We start from the raw sequence: 17,354 nt of genomic DNA, 5'->3' as shown, positions 1-17,354 counted from the left end.
TCTGATTAAAATCTGATGTGGTGAAAGCGGCTAATTGCCTTTATTTACCTCTATATTTCCATTGTTTGTTTTGTTCTGAGTGATCGCCACATTACCACATCTGAACCTGTGTAATAGACAATCCCATTGAATGTCGACAATATTGTAAGGTTTTCACAACCAATCAGCATGCTTCAATTTCTCCAGTGTGTGCAGCTGCCAACGTAACGCTCATTGTGATCGAAAGTGCAAGATTCAAACGCGATTGTCTATTACACAGGTTCAGATGTGAGATGGCAGCAATCACTCGGAACAAAACAAGAGGTAAATGACGGCATCTAGCCGCTTTTACTACATCAGATTTTAATCAGATTGAGTGTGCGTGTGAGATACCTTATTAGTTGAATTTAGCAATGTAATTATGATATAGATTTCAAATACGTTCATCAGAATGTATGCAAAAAAAACCATCTTTACTATTGCCTTGGTCAAAGCTTTGATAATGAAAAACCACTTATAACTAATTAGTATTTTTAATTGATATTAATTTTCAATTTTTTAAAAAGTAATTAATTTATGTCATGAAGTTTCTGAAGTGGAATGATTATAAAAGTTGTATTGTAATGTTAAACACATTTGGATATGAATCAAAGGGTGTTCTTACTCTTTTATAAACTTAGAAGTAAAAACCAAACAACCACTGAAAAAAATTTGTTCCCTATAAATTCTTTCTCATTTCACAATCTGTTGGCAATGATATTGATGCATATCAAGGAAGATGGCATCATACTTTTTCAAAAGGATATCAAGAATATCAATTTGAAATCAATAGGAAGAACATTACATTTATATATTTCATTTCCTTCGTGTGGAATTGCGTTGTTTGTATCATCACATCAGGTTTCCATGACAATGCAAATTTCCAGGAGTTTGTGCCGAATTGGGTAAAGTGTCAGTATCAGGAGATCTTCATATTTATTTAGTTTTTAGAGGAATATACATCTAATTACACCCCTCTGTCCTAGCACTGAAAATGTTATCTTTTAATTCTAATCATACTTAGGCCTAAAAAAAATATGTGTAGTTCCAATTATGCTCAATTTTAGAATAGGTAGGGTAGGTAGATTTTTTTTCATGTATGAGTGTCTAGTTCAGGTAGTTACATTTCCTGTTGTTTTCCATGTGGTCTCTGTGTTATTGGTTTCTTCCCATCAGATTTACAGCCATTACAGATTGGAAGAACAGTTTTATATTGTGTTTTTAAGTTGCTGTCAAATTCCACATCCACTATTTCTTGCAAGACTTCACAATTTTCGCGATAAGTTTTATTACTTTTTTCTCAAATATGTAAAAAAAAAAGAAAAAAAGTTTAGGATCGCAGTGAAAACTAGATGGGGTCGGGTAACTGGAACCAAACAATTTTTTTAGGCCTTATGACAAATGTCACAATGATTAAGCTCTGAATTGAATCTGTCTTTATCAGTAATTACAGAAAGCTGTCATTGCTTGCTACATGAAACCAAACCCTCTATACCTGAAATAGAGGTATGTAATCACATATAAATGTCAAATGATTTCATGGTTGATACCATGACTTCCGTTCAATGCACTACACGTGCATTATTACAGGTGTGCATAACAATAAAGTTGACCTTCTTGCTCAAGCAGGAGGTAAAATGCTGTACAGAGAATTGGCAGAGGCTTGCTTTTTTAAAATCACTAGTCACTAGGGAAGAGAAATTTATTACATTACAGTTGAGGGGACCTTAGGATGAATGAGATTTGTTAATGACTGCATACTGCAATTAGGTTTGAATCTAATTAGCTCTAACCCTGTTGACCGAATACTTAGCAACTACATATCACAATTCCTGGTATGAAATCATGTTTAAAAGAAGTCTGGGTCTTGTGAGGACGGCTATGAATTTAATACTTTCTACATCACTGTTTGTAGTAATGTTACTTCTTTTTTTAACTGACTTTGTTCCTATTCTGTTTTTGAAGACAAATCAACTTTGGCAAACTTAGAAGACTGGAAGAGAGTGCATATGACTCACACCAAGATTTGAATTGTTCTGATAAATATGATTTTGGTATGATGAGTAACTAGATGCCACCCAGATTACAGTAGCTTCAAATATGGATTTATGTATTCATCTAAAGATATAATTTTGAAATTTCAAAAATGATTACAAGACTAATATAGTTTAATGTCAGTATATGTACCAGATACTTGCACTAAGTGCCGTACACTAGTAATATTTACATTGCAGTGCAATACCAAAAACATTATTGCATACCTGCATGCAAATGATATGCAAATGTGGTTACAGTCACATTGTACACGAAAGCATGTGATCTCACAGTATAATTTTTATGGCAATTTGCTGTCTGGATAAGTATATCTAATAATAACAGAACCCCACTCATGCTTGCAGTGTTTTTTTCTGCTGCACTTTCATTCACTATGCTCATGAAAGTACTGCTGCAGAGAACACTGCAAGCACACATACACATATCCTGAGTATGCCACACTTGCACTCATATGAGAATGGTATAATCTTTTGATAATGTAATGAGTACACAACTGCATCACACAGTTTGAATTGGGCCTAACACATCATATTATTAGCTCATGGAAACTATGGTTAAAGCATGAGCAAATTAAGGTGTACTTTAGACAAATATTCACTTAAATCAAAATATTCCTGTTGCCTGCAGTGAAATTTGTCTATAATTGATATGACAACGGGACTTCATCACTCACTGCTATTGAGTGGTACTAGCGAAAATACAAATACCACAAAATCATTATTCTTAAATTTGTAATAACTAGCACCACAAAAACTTTTGACAATTGTGATTTGGTTTACATGCTTGTCAAAGTTTACCCTAGTTCAAAATATTTCAGATATGTTATATACATTCTACAACAAACTGCTGTACTTCATAAAGATCAAGTAGTCAAAACCAAGCATGTCATAAGTCAGTGAAGCAAATAGACAGTCTTCACATGCCCAGGTCTATTGTATCTCATTTGGGAATACAAGAGTGAAAACTTACAAATCTTATCTGCTAATCGTCCAAAGTCTAGCCTTGCTTTTCTAACAAATATAGCACATGCACAGCAAAAATATGATGGAGAAAAAACTCTTAGTCTTAACAGTTTATGAAACAATAAATTTAGAATTTTGTAGATTTAAATAATATATCAAATGTGAAAAATTCTCACTCAGGATTCATTTATAGCTGCCATGCCATCCTAATGGAACAGTCTCAGATGGAATCTGAAAAATGAATATTTAGCAGTATCAAAGCATCTTGAATATCACAAGTTTTCTTAAAAGGTGACAGACACATATGTCTGTGCTCAAGACATTTAACAGTTCATCTAAAAATAGTCCTCTTACAACTTTCAAAAGAGTAATTTAACAGATGTCCATGAAGGATGAAGTGTCTGACTATGAAGTAGATGTAAATCTTGCAAACAATGTGCTAGAAAAGACAGAAAAAGTAAATAGATTCTATAAAATACACATAACATTGTGCAAGAAATGACAAAAAGTAAATGCATTCTAGAAAATACACATAATAATTTGCAAACATTCTGCCAGAAAAGGTAGAAAAAGTAAATACATTTTGGCAAAGTGTATCAAATTCACACTGTGATTAGTATCATGTAACATGACAAAATCTTCAAATAACAACTTGGAGGCCCAGGTATTTCATTGTTGGCATCGGAATATTAGCATTACAGCTCACACTCTAATATATCCATGAGTTTTCAATAAACGGTAAAGTCCACTAGTCATTTTGTAATAAAATATTAACATCCTAAATATTCTGTGCAATTCTGAAATACTACTATTTTTGTCAAATAATAATATTACTGACTAGTAACAATAATACAACACACAAATTGTGCAGGTTATCTTACTCACGGTTTGTGACAGCAGTATAACACAAGAATTGTGAGTTTCATTTTGTCATGCTCAAGATTTGTGTTGGAAAACATTAACAGTAAAAAAAACCATTAAGTGTAACTGAACACATACATTTCAAATTTGAATGTTATTTGTATTGGCTTCTTCACGACCAGATGTGACGACAGATATGAAGGCTCAACTTTGAGAACAAGCTTTGTAAATGCAATAATGTAACATATTTACTGATATTACTCAACTAAAGTTGGATTTCTTCTAAAGAAAGATTCATTACCGGTACTATGATTGAGGTGTACACAAAAGTGCCAAAAAGAACTGGAATTTGTTTGTAATTTAGACAACTTGTTTATCTTAGTTTGAAAAGCTGGTGGGACTAAAGGTTAAACTTGGACACAACATTGAACACATAGCAGTGCTGCACATATTATGGAATGATATCCTGATACAAATTAGCAAAGTCATGTGTATGATGCGGCTACTCTATTCATTTCTCATGGCCTATTAAATCACAAAGTAAGGTCTACTTGGTGATAATTGTTTCTATGACTAGACTATAGCTGATGCTAAATCAGTTTGTGTATGTAAGCAGAAAAATTGATTGAGATTGAAAAAATACTATGAATATATGATATTATGTTTTCTGATTTAAAGTTCAGAATTTCAGTAATACTACAGTTGAATAAATACTAACAATAAATATATACAGAATAAATAGAAAGGTACTTTCATACATACAATAAATATGTCAAATATTCTGTAAATTGTTTATCTCAAGTTAATTCAATATGCAGACCAATTAGTTCCGATTCTTTGACCATACCTTCATTAGTAGTTGTTGACTGACTGTCAAATAGGGATTACGTCACTAATGTTTGCAATCCTGATGTGTATATTTAATGACATTTTATTTAAACTATATATAGTAAATTCTCTTTACATAATGCTCACTGGTTAGAGATAATAATTACAGTTCACTTTGAAAGTATGTGTGCTTTGTCGTACCTGAGACATGCACAAATTCTACTTTGAAATACTCAACTTTGATTCTCTTCACACGTCTTCAAATGCATTTATTTCGTAATTCTTGTTCAAAACTATCTGATAAAATATGGCACTAGCTTATCACATGATTATGACATATCATGTGTACAAATAGCTTATCATCACATGATTGTGATATAACGTGTACAAATAGCTTATTATCACATGATTATGACATATCATGTGTACAAATAGCTTATTATCACATGATTATGGCATAACATGTACAAATAGCTTATTATCACATGATTATGATGTATACAAATAGCTTATTATCACTATTATAACAGCATTTGTACAAATAGCTTGTTATCACACGATTATAACAAAGCATTTGTACAAATAGCTTATTATCACATGATTATGACATATCATGTGTACAAATAGCTTATTATCACATGATTATGGCATAACATGTACAAATAGCTTATTATCACATGATTATGATGTATACAAATAGCTTATTATCACTATTATAACAGCATTTGTACAAATAGCTTGTTATCACACGATTATAACAAAGCATTTGTACAAATAGCTTATTATCACATGATTATGAAATGTGTACAAATAGCTTTTTATCACATGATTATGACATGACATAACGTGTATAAATAGCTTATTATGGTTATCACTGCCACAAGTGACTGATTATCAGATGGCTATTAATCGTTATGATCTGGTAACATTTATACATAATAGATTATCATATTTTATCAATGTTTATCTCATGATAACATTTTCACATGTGATTGGTTATCTCATAGCTATCAGTATTTATCAAAAGGTAACAATTATACAAATGACTGATAATCACAAATAAGATTTTCACATCACAGATTATCACATTGCTACCAGTGTTTATCACATGAGAACACTTATAGAAATGAATGATTATCACATGATGACATTTTACTTGTGAATGGTTATCACATAGCCCCGGTAGTTATCAGTATTTATCACATGATATGTGACATGGTTATTACATGTTAACCATATTTACCACATGAAATCACCTTTACAAGTGACTGTGATTATCATTATGATGACATTTTTCTATGTGACTGGTTATCACATGGTTATCACTATTTATCATATATGAGAGCACTTTTTATAAGTGACTGATTATCACATGATAAAATCTGTGCATGTGGGTGGTTATTACATGCTATTGCTAAACAGAATTGATCAGTTGGTAACATATGTACAAGATAATCATTTTAACATGCGTATCGCTGTTAAATAGCTAACAACATTGAAATTACGACTGCTCATTGCATGTTTATCACTGAAAAAAACAATAACAAAAGCAACAACATGGTTTAAACTACAGTATCTTTCATCTCATCACGTAGGTCTGACATTCTGATTCTTAATGTGTGTGGATCAATCTCAGCTGTACCAAGGAGCCGCATTGTTTCTTTGGATTCATAAAGATCATCCATGCCATCAGAATCAGTTCTACCCCTTCTATCACAATCTGATCCTAGTAAATGACTTTGTTCATTAGCACCCTCTACTGATTCCGTGTCAGATTTATCTCCAGCATCTTCACATGGTACTTTTATGTGACTCATTGCCACGGCACCCTGACTGGGAAGAGTTACTCTGTCTCCATCTCCATCATCTCCATCTGGTGCCTCTGTGAATATAAAATAAATCAATCGAATCAAGCGTCAGTAAATGGTTAAGGAAACTTGTGTGTTCACATGTTAAAGAAAAGAAGATAACAAATCACACTGGTAGAACAGCATTATAGTGCTGAGATGTGAAAGTAACCAAAGATTTTAAGCCATTGTTGAACTCAATTAATAAATGCACTTCATCTGGACAACTTCTATTTAAATTTGACAAAATGGAACAACCGTGAGCAAATTTGTAGCCTATGAATAAACAAGCTGTCTCCATGTATAACCTGACAACGTAATGTAGAATATATTTGAGAACCTGCTATAGTTTCTTCAACTGTACTTTTCTGGCTTGGCTGTCTACTTAAGGATAGCTGCAATGCAGCAACAACTTCAGATGGCTGAGGTGGTTGTTGTGGTGCAACTTGTGCTTGTGGTGGTTGTTGTTGCTGCTCCTCTTGCTGGACAGGGTGTTTATCCTTCTGTTCTGTTTTTGTAACAACTCTCCTGCTCATTCTCTTAGTAACATTATGTTTCCTTGTCAACCGTCTCGTCTGAAATGCAGACTTTTCTCCCTCTACAGGCTGGTCAGTTCTGCGAATGATGCTGCGACGACCATAACTACTATTTGCTCTATGTATCTCTGAACCGGCAGCTGGTATAGTCTGTTGCTGCAGTTGTTGTTGTAACTGTAGTTGCTGTTCTACCTGTTGCTGCACCTGTTGCTGTGGTTGCAACTGTGGTGAAGAATGTTGTGATTGGTCTTCTTCATCATGGCTATGACTACGACTTGAACTTCTCCTAGAAGTAATTGTTGCTGCAATTTAGAAATATATTGATTATTGATAAAAGAGCTTTTTGAAGTAGAAGTTGCTGAATTATAAAATCAATATGTTTTTTTTATGTCTAATTGTTAAGTATATGATTATGAAAGTTTTGATATGAATTTTAAAAAAATATAGAACTTTTCAAATAATTTCAGAATCATCTATAGCTAACCTTCAATTCAAAAGATTTGATTTTTTTGTTCAAAAATGTGTATTGATAGTGATAACCTGAATTTTGATCAAAGGTCACCAATGTCTGCTAAATTAACTCTAAGACTTTTGTTATGTATATGGAACATTTTAATATTCAAACTGGTTGTGATTTCAGATGTTAAGTGTTTATTCCACTTGAAGTCCAAGGATTCAATCTTGGGTTCTCGCATTTGTGTTATTTCACCAATTGAGCTTTATGGATTACATACGATAATTCTTTCACTCTGGACCAACTTTTTTTTATAACTCTGTCAGACAGCTGTTTTTCACATTGTCTCAATTTTAATCCTAAACTGGGCCTTACTATCATCACATTCAGTAGGCAGAGGCAAAATTGACAATGTTCTCCATACCCAGCTGAACTAGACTGAGGTTTTGAACATGTGCTTGCTAATGTCAATAAAGGAGCCTAAATGGGAAAATTATGCATAGCAATTAGTTAGTCTTAATATCATTGGATGTCCAAGTAACTGCAGTTCTATTTGACTGAGAAGTTGCAAACATTCTGACAATTTCCTGTGCTGCCCTTACTTTAATGATCTGGTGATGACATACATCCCTTGACAGTTGCTGTCAGAATGTTTTAAACATCTCTGATATGTCTGTGAAAGTGAGAGTTTGTAAGCTAGATGAGAGGAGGAGTGAAATGTTCAGGCTTATGGAAAATATTACGTATAAACTAAAATTAAATAAATTTTCAACACATCAAGTAATATGCAGGATGCAGTATAGAAATTGCTTCTGTATGGTCAAATGAATGAAATTTTGAAGCATGTCAAAATGATAACATCCATAACATCATGAATTTATATGGCTTCTTATTTCACTGCACCTTCACAATATTTAGCATACCTTTCCTGGTTAACCTGCTCACAAAAGATCCAGTCCTGTTATGCTTAGGTGAACCAACAACTGCAACTTCTACAGTACCATCAGTAGCAAAATGAGCTGAGCGAACACCAGTTGTTTCATTGGCAAAGCGTACATGATCTGAAATTGAGACAGGGGTGAATAACCTTAAAGTTATGGTACCTCATCATCATTCTCAAAAAAATGACAAGTTTGTATGGGGTTTTCTTTTCATATGTAGGCTAATAATGGTGTACATGTTCAACAGTTTGATGATATACTATCTGAAATGCAATGAAACTTAAATGCTCAATGGATTGCTTTTGACTAAAATATTGAGATAATAACATAGCACAGTATTACCAAACGGTAATAAAAATACATACATTTTTTGGTTTTAAGTTTTCTGGAAAAATTTGATTCAAAATGATTAAATTGTATCAAAATACCGCCAGCAATATCATATTTCTTACACTTTTACATTACTTGTTTAAATTATATACATTTGACAGAAACTATTAAAATCTCTGAAAAACGATTATTTTCTCACCACGTGGCATAAACGCATTTTCTTTGAGATCTTTGAGTTCATAACACAGCTCTGTAAGCAAAGTGCCTTTGCATTTCGGTATTGGTCTGTAATGTCCACGTAGTTTTTCAGCAATTCGACTCTGTATCACTGCCTCTGCATCTGTTTCACAAATCATCCTCAGCATCTAGAACAAAAACAGGTTATTCATTTTTATGACACGCATCACGATCATTTATTCTGTTAATATTAAACTATAACTCACCATATCAATTGAGTTCACTTTCACTAAGTTCTCTGCAAAGTGAATGATATGTGTTGCTGCTATCCAGACAGTCAAAGGTTTCTCGTTGACAATCTTTTGTCTACACCTGATATAAATTTACTTTTACTTTATTTGATTTTAATACAATAGTCAGTATGACTCCTCTCTGAACATGATAGTGTGGTATACCTTGCTCCCAATAAATGGCTCAAGAATAACATACAGTGGTGGTCGATAAGTCACCAAGAAGTCTAAGAAACTCCATAATGCTGGTCCACCTGCAGAGGAAAAATAAAAACATTTTGAGGATGAACTTATGGAACATCACTCTTTGTCTATTTGCAAACCTTTTAAACCACTTAACTTTAGAAATTATACAATAATGTCAATCAATGTGATATCATCTGGTGTTTTTCAGAATGTACTTAATGTAGAATGTGCCTTGGAAATAAACTCTTTAAAGTTTTGCTGTTACTTTGTAAACCTCAACCTGTTCTCAGTTAAAATTGATAAAAGAAAACTAAGGGTCACCATACAAGTTTTTGAAAAAGATGTCAAAATGACATTAAAATCAAGCCATTTTTAGAATCAAATATGGCCGCTGACTACAGTTTAAATCTATGGGAAAATAAACGATTAACAACCCAGATATATCTTGTATTATTTCAAAAGGACCAGGTACAAGAGAATTGAAGAACTTTGATTTTCAGGGAAATTGGTCCCTTGGTGCATTCTACCTAAAACTGATGGCCCTAATAATTGTTATACACAAAAAGTGACTGTCTGTACAAAGACATCCTATTTGGAAGTTTTCTAGTTCATCAAGTCCATCCAACAGTACTACTATCAAACTGAACACAACAAGAATAAACAGTTATTATCACCAACATATCAAAGACAAAGATAATAATCAGGTGCTTTTCTATCCATCATGAGATGTGATTTTGGGGCATGCTAGTACTGTAGTGAACATGAAAGTTATTGTAATCGAAATCAACAACAACAGTAAGAACAAACATACCGGATTCTGTAGAACCTACCTAACATTCTGCTTCCCATGTCTTTGACAGCATTAGCAATTCTAAACCAATCATTTATCAATTGCCTCTCAAAACATACCACCATAATCTTTAATCCTAATAAACAAAGAAAAGCTCTGGACACTTCACATTTTGTTAATGACATTGTCATTTCCTTCAATGAAAATCTTACCAAATTTTTACCAATCTAAGGTTGTTATTCATTTGCTTAAAAATACATCATGAAATTTTCGATTCAGCCATTGTTAGTTTAGAACATAATGTTTCTAAATAGTTACAAAATCTTGAAGCGACAGAACTGTACTCTTTCAAATCAATACTTGATGGATGTTTGATGTAACTGCAAGATGCTATTTTACTGTGAGTTACACATCATAATTATACACTTGGCAAAAACGTGGCATTTCTTTCAACGTCTTTTAAAGGAAAGGGATGACTAAATGACTAAATGACTTTTGCCATAGCAACAAAAGCATTCTTACCGAGAAAAGCTGCTTCATAAAGTGAATCCTGTAACACAACCGATGTTTCATGAAATGACAAACTTGTATGACTTGGTAAATCTGTTATTGATGGGTAGGTATGCTTAGTACCATGCACTGCTTGTCTTGGTGGAGGTTTAGGTGGTAGCAAAGCATACAAAATGACAGTCAAGGCAAATGAAATATCCTGTTGCCGGATCTTGGGTACATCTGTATTAGTATCAAACATAGTATGGAAACAGAATAAAGAAGAACATTATCTGATACCATGTCTCACAAAAAGTTACATCGTCAAATATACATACAAACACATCCTACATAATATTTCTGAATAACCACAAACTGAATACATATTTCAAAGTTCAGATCCTAGGAGAAAGATTCCGCAGATCATACACATACTGTTGTGGAAATCAAGCTTTCAGTTTAAAGATAGACACAAACTAAAACTATTGTTGTTTTTATGTGAGAGACTGCACAAGTAGATGATCGCAGTGCCTTGGGGATATATTATCACCCTTTAATCAAGATATTAAAACCACACTACTGTGAGTAAAATTAAACCAATGTCCATTCAATAGCTTATATCAACATGTTGCAACAATAGGTTTAATTCATGTCTACCTTAATTAGCCAAAAGTTTGGTTACTGCTGTTGTATTTGAACAACAACAACAACAACAACAACAACAACAACAACAACAACAACAACAACATTGATGACATGGTCAAGAGTAAATTGTTAAAAATTGTTAAAACATTACCAACAAAATAACTCTATATAAGGGGTTCAAATCTATACATTTTCAGGCCAAAATTTCTTCATCAGAGAATCACATTATATCATAGAAACTACACTTCCAAATTGCTCAGCATTCATTGGATTCGACACAAATAGTACTTTTAAGAAGTAAGGTGAAGGTTTTGGTCTATCCATTTTACATGAAATGCTTTATAATCTGGATATAGAGTGACAGACATATTGAGCCCCTTTCTACATCCATCTCTGGACATTGTCCAGATGAAGTCCCTTTTTACATCAATCTCTGGACACTGTCCAGAGTGGCAGACAGATGGAGCCCTTTTATACAACCATCTCTGGACACTCTCCAGAGTGATAGACAGATAGACCCTTTTCTACATTATAACAACTATCTCTGGACACTATTGAAACATTGAAATTGTCACTATTTACATAAGTTGAAGATGTGGACATTCAAATGTATGTTAACAGTTAACGATCTGGTCAGATGAGGTAATGAAATTAAAGGACTGAGGACACTCATACTTAATTCTATGTTTCTCATTTAAAAAGAAAGTTTAAAAAAATGCAAGTGTATGTGTACATGTTGGTGATACTTTCATTTCATAATCATAATTTAACAGTCTGAATGACTTAGAAATAACAATTATTGAATTAAAGTCACAAGGAAACTTTGAACCATTTATTTGATTCACCAAGTTTCAGCAATAAACGATAATTTTTGTTCAGATATGAACTTGTGGGTTCGTCATCATTTTTTCTAATCCTGCTGCACAGGGCATCAATTTTCTTTATTAATTCATCAAGTTGAAGAAACATCTAATTTGTGAGGTCATGAGAAACATACAATCAAGTACATCCACCCCGATGACTGAATGAATGTTATTACTAAGTTGTAAAGGATTGCATTCCATTTCAAAGACTAGTGCCTATAGTTACTCTCTTACAAGTATTATGATGAGAAAATTACAGTGACTAATTAGAAATAGCTAACTACTCTAAGATTATTAAAGTCATTTATAATATCACATACTTAATAACCTTCTATTCAGTCTCTCATTCATTCAAAAACTTATTAGCTATTCAATATCATAATACATAATACTGTAAGTACAGTATATACAAAAACTGGATGGTTTCAACTCACAGGGTTTCCAAAAGTTCTAATTAGTTTTCACCCTGTTAATGTCTGTATATAAACTCTTTTGTTTATTAAATGGTTCTGTATTCTAGCCATGCCATGGACCATACCATTATGTCAGAGTAGTGGTTGTCAAACATTGAGATCCATAAAATGGTGCTAACACTGTAACAGCTAAAACAATTATAATGCCACAGTTGTCCAATTCTGACACTAAATTTGGAGTCCCATACTACGAAAGCCTGCATGGCCAATAGGGACACTCAAGCAAAACTTTCACTTACTAAAATCCTTTTTTCTCTCCAATAAACTGTTCCCTAGGATATTATAAATAAGCCAAGCTCATCATGGTGGTCAGTAATTGGGGTGGGCAAGAGTTAACATAGTCATTGCCTGTCTGCCCTCCAAATCCATTTGATTCATAACTGACGTGCATCAATTTCTTATGACACACCAAAATTTGGTGTTCTCCTATCTCTTACATGTGTTGACTCACAAGTAAAGGCAGTTTTTATCTAGTCCAGACATACACATGTGGGCTCGTCTATGATCTCTCTCTCTCTCCAGCAGATACAGAGAGAGATCGAGATAGTAGACAAGCTCACAAATATACTTCTAGACTATTTTCATCATTTTGACCCTCAACACAATAATGCGATTCATTAGAGGGCACACTGTCATCACAACACAACTCATGGTGTTTTCCAACAAACAAAATCGCTGCATCAGGACTTTGCATATTGGGTGACCGTTAAACTTTAATATTGATTTATAATAAATACACAAAACTAAATGTGTTCTCCCACATACATGTTGACAACTTGCATACTCAGGGATATATAAATACAAGTGTGCTCTCCAACATACATATTGATAACTCACATACTCAGGGATATATAAAAATAGGAACTCTAGGAAGATAAAAATATCTTCTCACGCACTACATGATGTCTTCAATCCAACAGACACTGGCATACCATATGCCATAACTGGCAAGGGAAAAATCTACATAACGAGACAAAAAACTCATTGCAATGTAAACTTGACACAGGCAAGGCAGACATGCAAATCACAGACATAAGGTTGGGTTGGGTTGGGGGCATGACAAGCATGTTCTTGTTTGTGATTGGATGATAACCATGCAAGTGCATGCCACTTATTGGTCATTGAGATTTCCTATTTGCATAAATTGGCCACCTATCTTGGTGGTGATTTGCAAGTTAAGTTTTGACTACCCTAAACTGACTTTCTGATATGTGTAGGATTACCTAACTCACTAATCTATTATAGAAAAGTCAGTTTGGGGTAGCAAGACTCACTCTACCTTGTTCTGTGTCCATGTCTGCCACATTGGAGTTACTGACACCATGGTGAAGAAGAAACGCACCTGGACGTCCACATCCTACCCTGATACACAAAGGTAGTAATATGTGTAGCAAGACATTTTCAGTTTTCTCTTGACAGTTGAATACAGGCATCCCACTGAACACTTGCTCTAAAGTGTATTGGTCCTGTAGAAAACAAAACAAGACAACATGACAATTTTCACATCAAATGAATGAGAAACTTTCCCATTCCTGTTTAGGACAGTTTCCCAACTGGTGGTCTGTAGGGAAAGCAATAGATTATGCAAATCAAATTTGTTTTCTTGAAAATATTTGCAGTGATGGTGGGAGGGCTGACAAAATATGATTTCACAAGTTCAAGTTTGCTAGCAAGAAAGTATCTTCTATATGTATTTATATTAAACTTCATTTGCAAACATGCATTGTGAAGATCTCACTGACAATAGTTGCAACTACTAAGAACATTTGCTAATAGAAAGTTAACGAGATGAATATATTTCAATCCCTTTTAATCAGTACGAGATTAAGAACATTTGTTGTCATGCCAACTGATAATACTAGTATAACATCACTTGTAGAGCATTGCTTAGGAAACTGCCCTTAAAACTGAGCAATATTTAGTACATTGTCCTCAAAAACATGTTATCACCCTATGGCATACTAATAATGGGGGTCATTGCATTTTGAACAATTCCCCATCTAGACACTCCTAGGAACATCTACACCATATATCAGACCAATCAGCACCACAGCTTAAACTACAGAACAATCCAGACAAGTAAAGACTGTTACCGATACTCATTGAAACCAAGGACCATCCCTACCTGGAACTCTCTGCCACCATCAATCAAATTGCAACTGACAACAAGTACTTAGTCTTTCAAAGACCTCGTTACCACCTACACTCCCTAGTAGTTCCTTGCTTGATGGTCAGCACGTTTATAGCCATGTTAGAGGCAGTTTGTGAAGTAAAGACAGGACAAGACATAAGTCAACTGCTTGTCAATCAAGGAAATAGACCAGACTAATTAATTTCTTTTTTAAATTGAACTTTGTTGTTGCTAAAATCACATTTTTTTTACCCAAATCACACATCTATGGTGTTATCATGATTTCAAAAATTTACCAACTAGATACACTAAGCAACATCCCCACTAAGTGCACGACAATTGGCCCAGTGCTTTGTAATTTTAAGTTGTTTACACACACACACACACACACAGGCATTTCAACATACCTACAGCACTTCTGAACCTCATGCTAAAAAAGCATAAAGGGCATTGCTATTTCATGCAAAGGACAACACACTTCACTAAAAGCAAAGTATCTTTTTAAAGGTTACAATAACTGTGTCAGAAGAGTCAGAGACACTGTGTCTTTACATATTATGACTTACTCTTCATGTTGTCCATCCTGTAGTATATTGTATTGTAGCCATGTAAAAACTGTTATGTGTAGCTTTATACACATCATATGGTAGTATAAGCAACATGAAATATACTTTTGAGTATGGCATCACATTTAATTTCATTATGTTAATTCCACATTTACATGTAAAGCTATACTCAAGCTTATCTTCAAATGATTCAATATACTCCAATATGTAAGCCATCATGGGTAAGTCATAAAGTGACAAAAATTGTCTAAAATGCACCAAGAATGTTAAAATGTAAAGTAATATTTCAACTCGGGAATACATCACACCTGAATGAGCCATTTTCTTTGCGAGTATAAACCATATTAGTTTTGTCCCTTTTCATGTATTTTTCTCTCACTTGTTGCTGTTGTATTATGAAATGAAAAACTAAATATATATATATATACATATCAAAAACTGAACAACAATCTGATATTCCAAAACATCTATCTTTGAGTGATATATTGGTCTTGTGTTTACTCATCTTTCAACTCACATTGAAAAAAGTCACAGGTATGATTGAAGAAAAATATTGTGGAGTAATGTAATTATATCATAATTAACAAATTATGACAACTAATTCACTGAGCAGAGATTCTGTGACTGAAAATTTATCAAAAACAATATATGTTTGACGTGAATCACTAAAACACACAACTGGAATCTCCCACCATCACACTATTTGGCATACAAACATTGTTGAATTGTGTGCATGTACAGCAAATGAAATTAACATATGAGAAAATGTCAAAGGAGAAAGATCAAAAACATTTAACAATTTTAATGAAGTCCACAACTTCAAAACTACAACAATAAATTCCATTACACTATATGTGGTTACTTTTAAACCAGTACTAGAAGTTATTAATGTAAAGCTGAAAAGGTGATATTACCACTAAATGGCATGGATAATATCATTAGAGTGCTGTTTGTGTGTGACTCATGATTAACTTTATGTTATCATTTACCATTTACCATTACAAATGAATGGATTATAGTTTGAATGATGTTAGTTTATAAGTTGTTGCGATGAAATATGCGTGTTGTCTGTTAGTACAGTATATGTTAATTTATGCAAATGTGGTATTTTATGCTAATGAGATGTTTTAAATATTAAAACTGGATATGCTGAAAGCGTCATGTTTAATTAGTATAATTATAATGAATATGAGATGATGTGCCTGTAAATGTAAAGTTAGCCAGGTGTTGTTACCAGATGGTCTTTGACAGGTGTTACAGACTTCAAAATAAGCCAATCATCGAACAGAATGGGAAGAAATCTTCCAATAATTAACTTTGCAACTCAATGAAGACAAAAATTGCATCATTTAATGGTTTGTAGGTCTAAAACTATTTTCGAGAAACATACAACATACAAATTGTATTTATAAGTGATCAAAATATGCAAATAAAAATCTCCAATTTCTAATATTTGTTTACGATAACATCTTTATTGTTACATCCAAATCCTAAACAAGCTATATTCAAATATAAATTTTCATGACATTTTGTCTCCGACTGTAATGTCATGTCTCAGTTTTATTTTATGTCACTTAATATAATCACTGCATGATTTGTGGTATCAAAATTTTTTACTGATTTTGAGAATTTCCACAAAAAGTTCAGGATTTTAGATTGATGCGGGTATACTTGTTTTTCACCTTATATTCCAGATCTTTTGCATACAATTGGTTAAAATTGAAACTAAAAATGTTGCATTTTTTTCTGTGAAGTCATACACCTTGTCAAATACACAGACACAACACGAGTTGATGAATGCATATATAATTAGCAAATAGTTTTAAATGATATACAATGGCAAGTTTAGTAAAAGTTACTCTGAAGTCTGAACTTTTTCACATGCACTGCTGTTTTGCATGGAAAAGACTCG

At 33.2% G+C, this 17,354-nt stretch overlaps 1 protein-coding gene across 1 annotated transcript in view; it reads right to left on the bottom strand.

The window, feature by feature from the left end:
* Positions 1-6,282: 6,282 nt before the first annotated feature.
* Positions 6,283-17,354, bottom strand: part of LOC144442395 (protein unc-80 homolog) — a 135,734-nt gene continuing 124,662 nt past the window's right edge. Inside the window, exons 50-57 of the mRNA XM_078131729.1 lie at positions 14,025-14,211; positions 10,798-11,007; positions 10,316-10,411; positions 9,465-9,553; positions 9,035-9,197; positions 8,485-8,664; positions 6,912-7,409; positions 6,283-6,606 (exon numbers count right to left, since the gene is read on the bottom strand). Coding sequence (XP_077987855.1) covers positions 6,287-6,606; positions 6,912-7,409; positions 8,485-8,664; positions 9,035-9,197; positions 9,465-9,553; positions 10,316-10,411; positions 10,798-11,007; positions 14,025-14,211 — 1,743 coding nt within the window. The 3' untranslated portion in view covers positions 6,283-6,286. The remainder of the gene's footprint in view (positions 6,607-6,911; positions 7,410-8,484; positions 8,665-9,034; positions 9,198-9,464; positions 9,554-10,315; positions 10,412-10,797; positions 11,008-14,024; positions 14,212-17,354) is intronic.

The sequence above is a fragment of the Glandiceps talaboti genome, chromosome 11, assembly GCF_964340395.1.
Source record: "Glandiceps talaboti chromosome 11, keGlaTala1.1, whole genome shotgun sequence".
Lineage (NCBI taxonomy): Eukaryota > Metazoa > Hemichordata > Enteropneusta > Spengelidae > Glandiceps > Glandiceps talaboti.
This window is presented reverse-complemented; position numbering and strand designations above follow the sequence as displayed.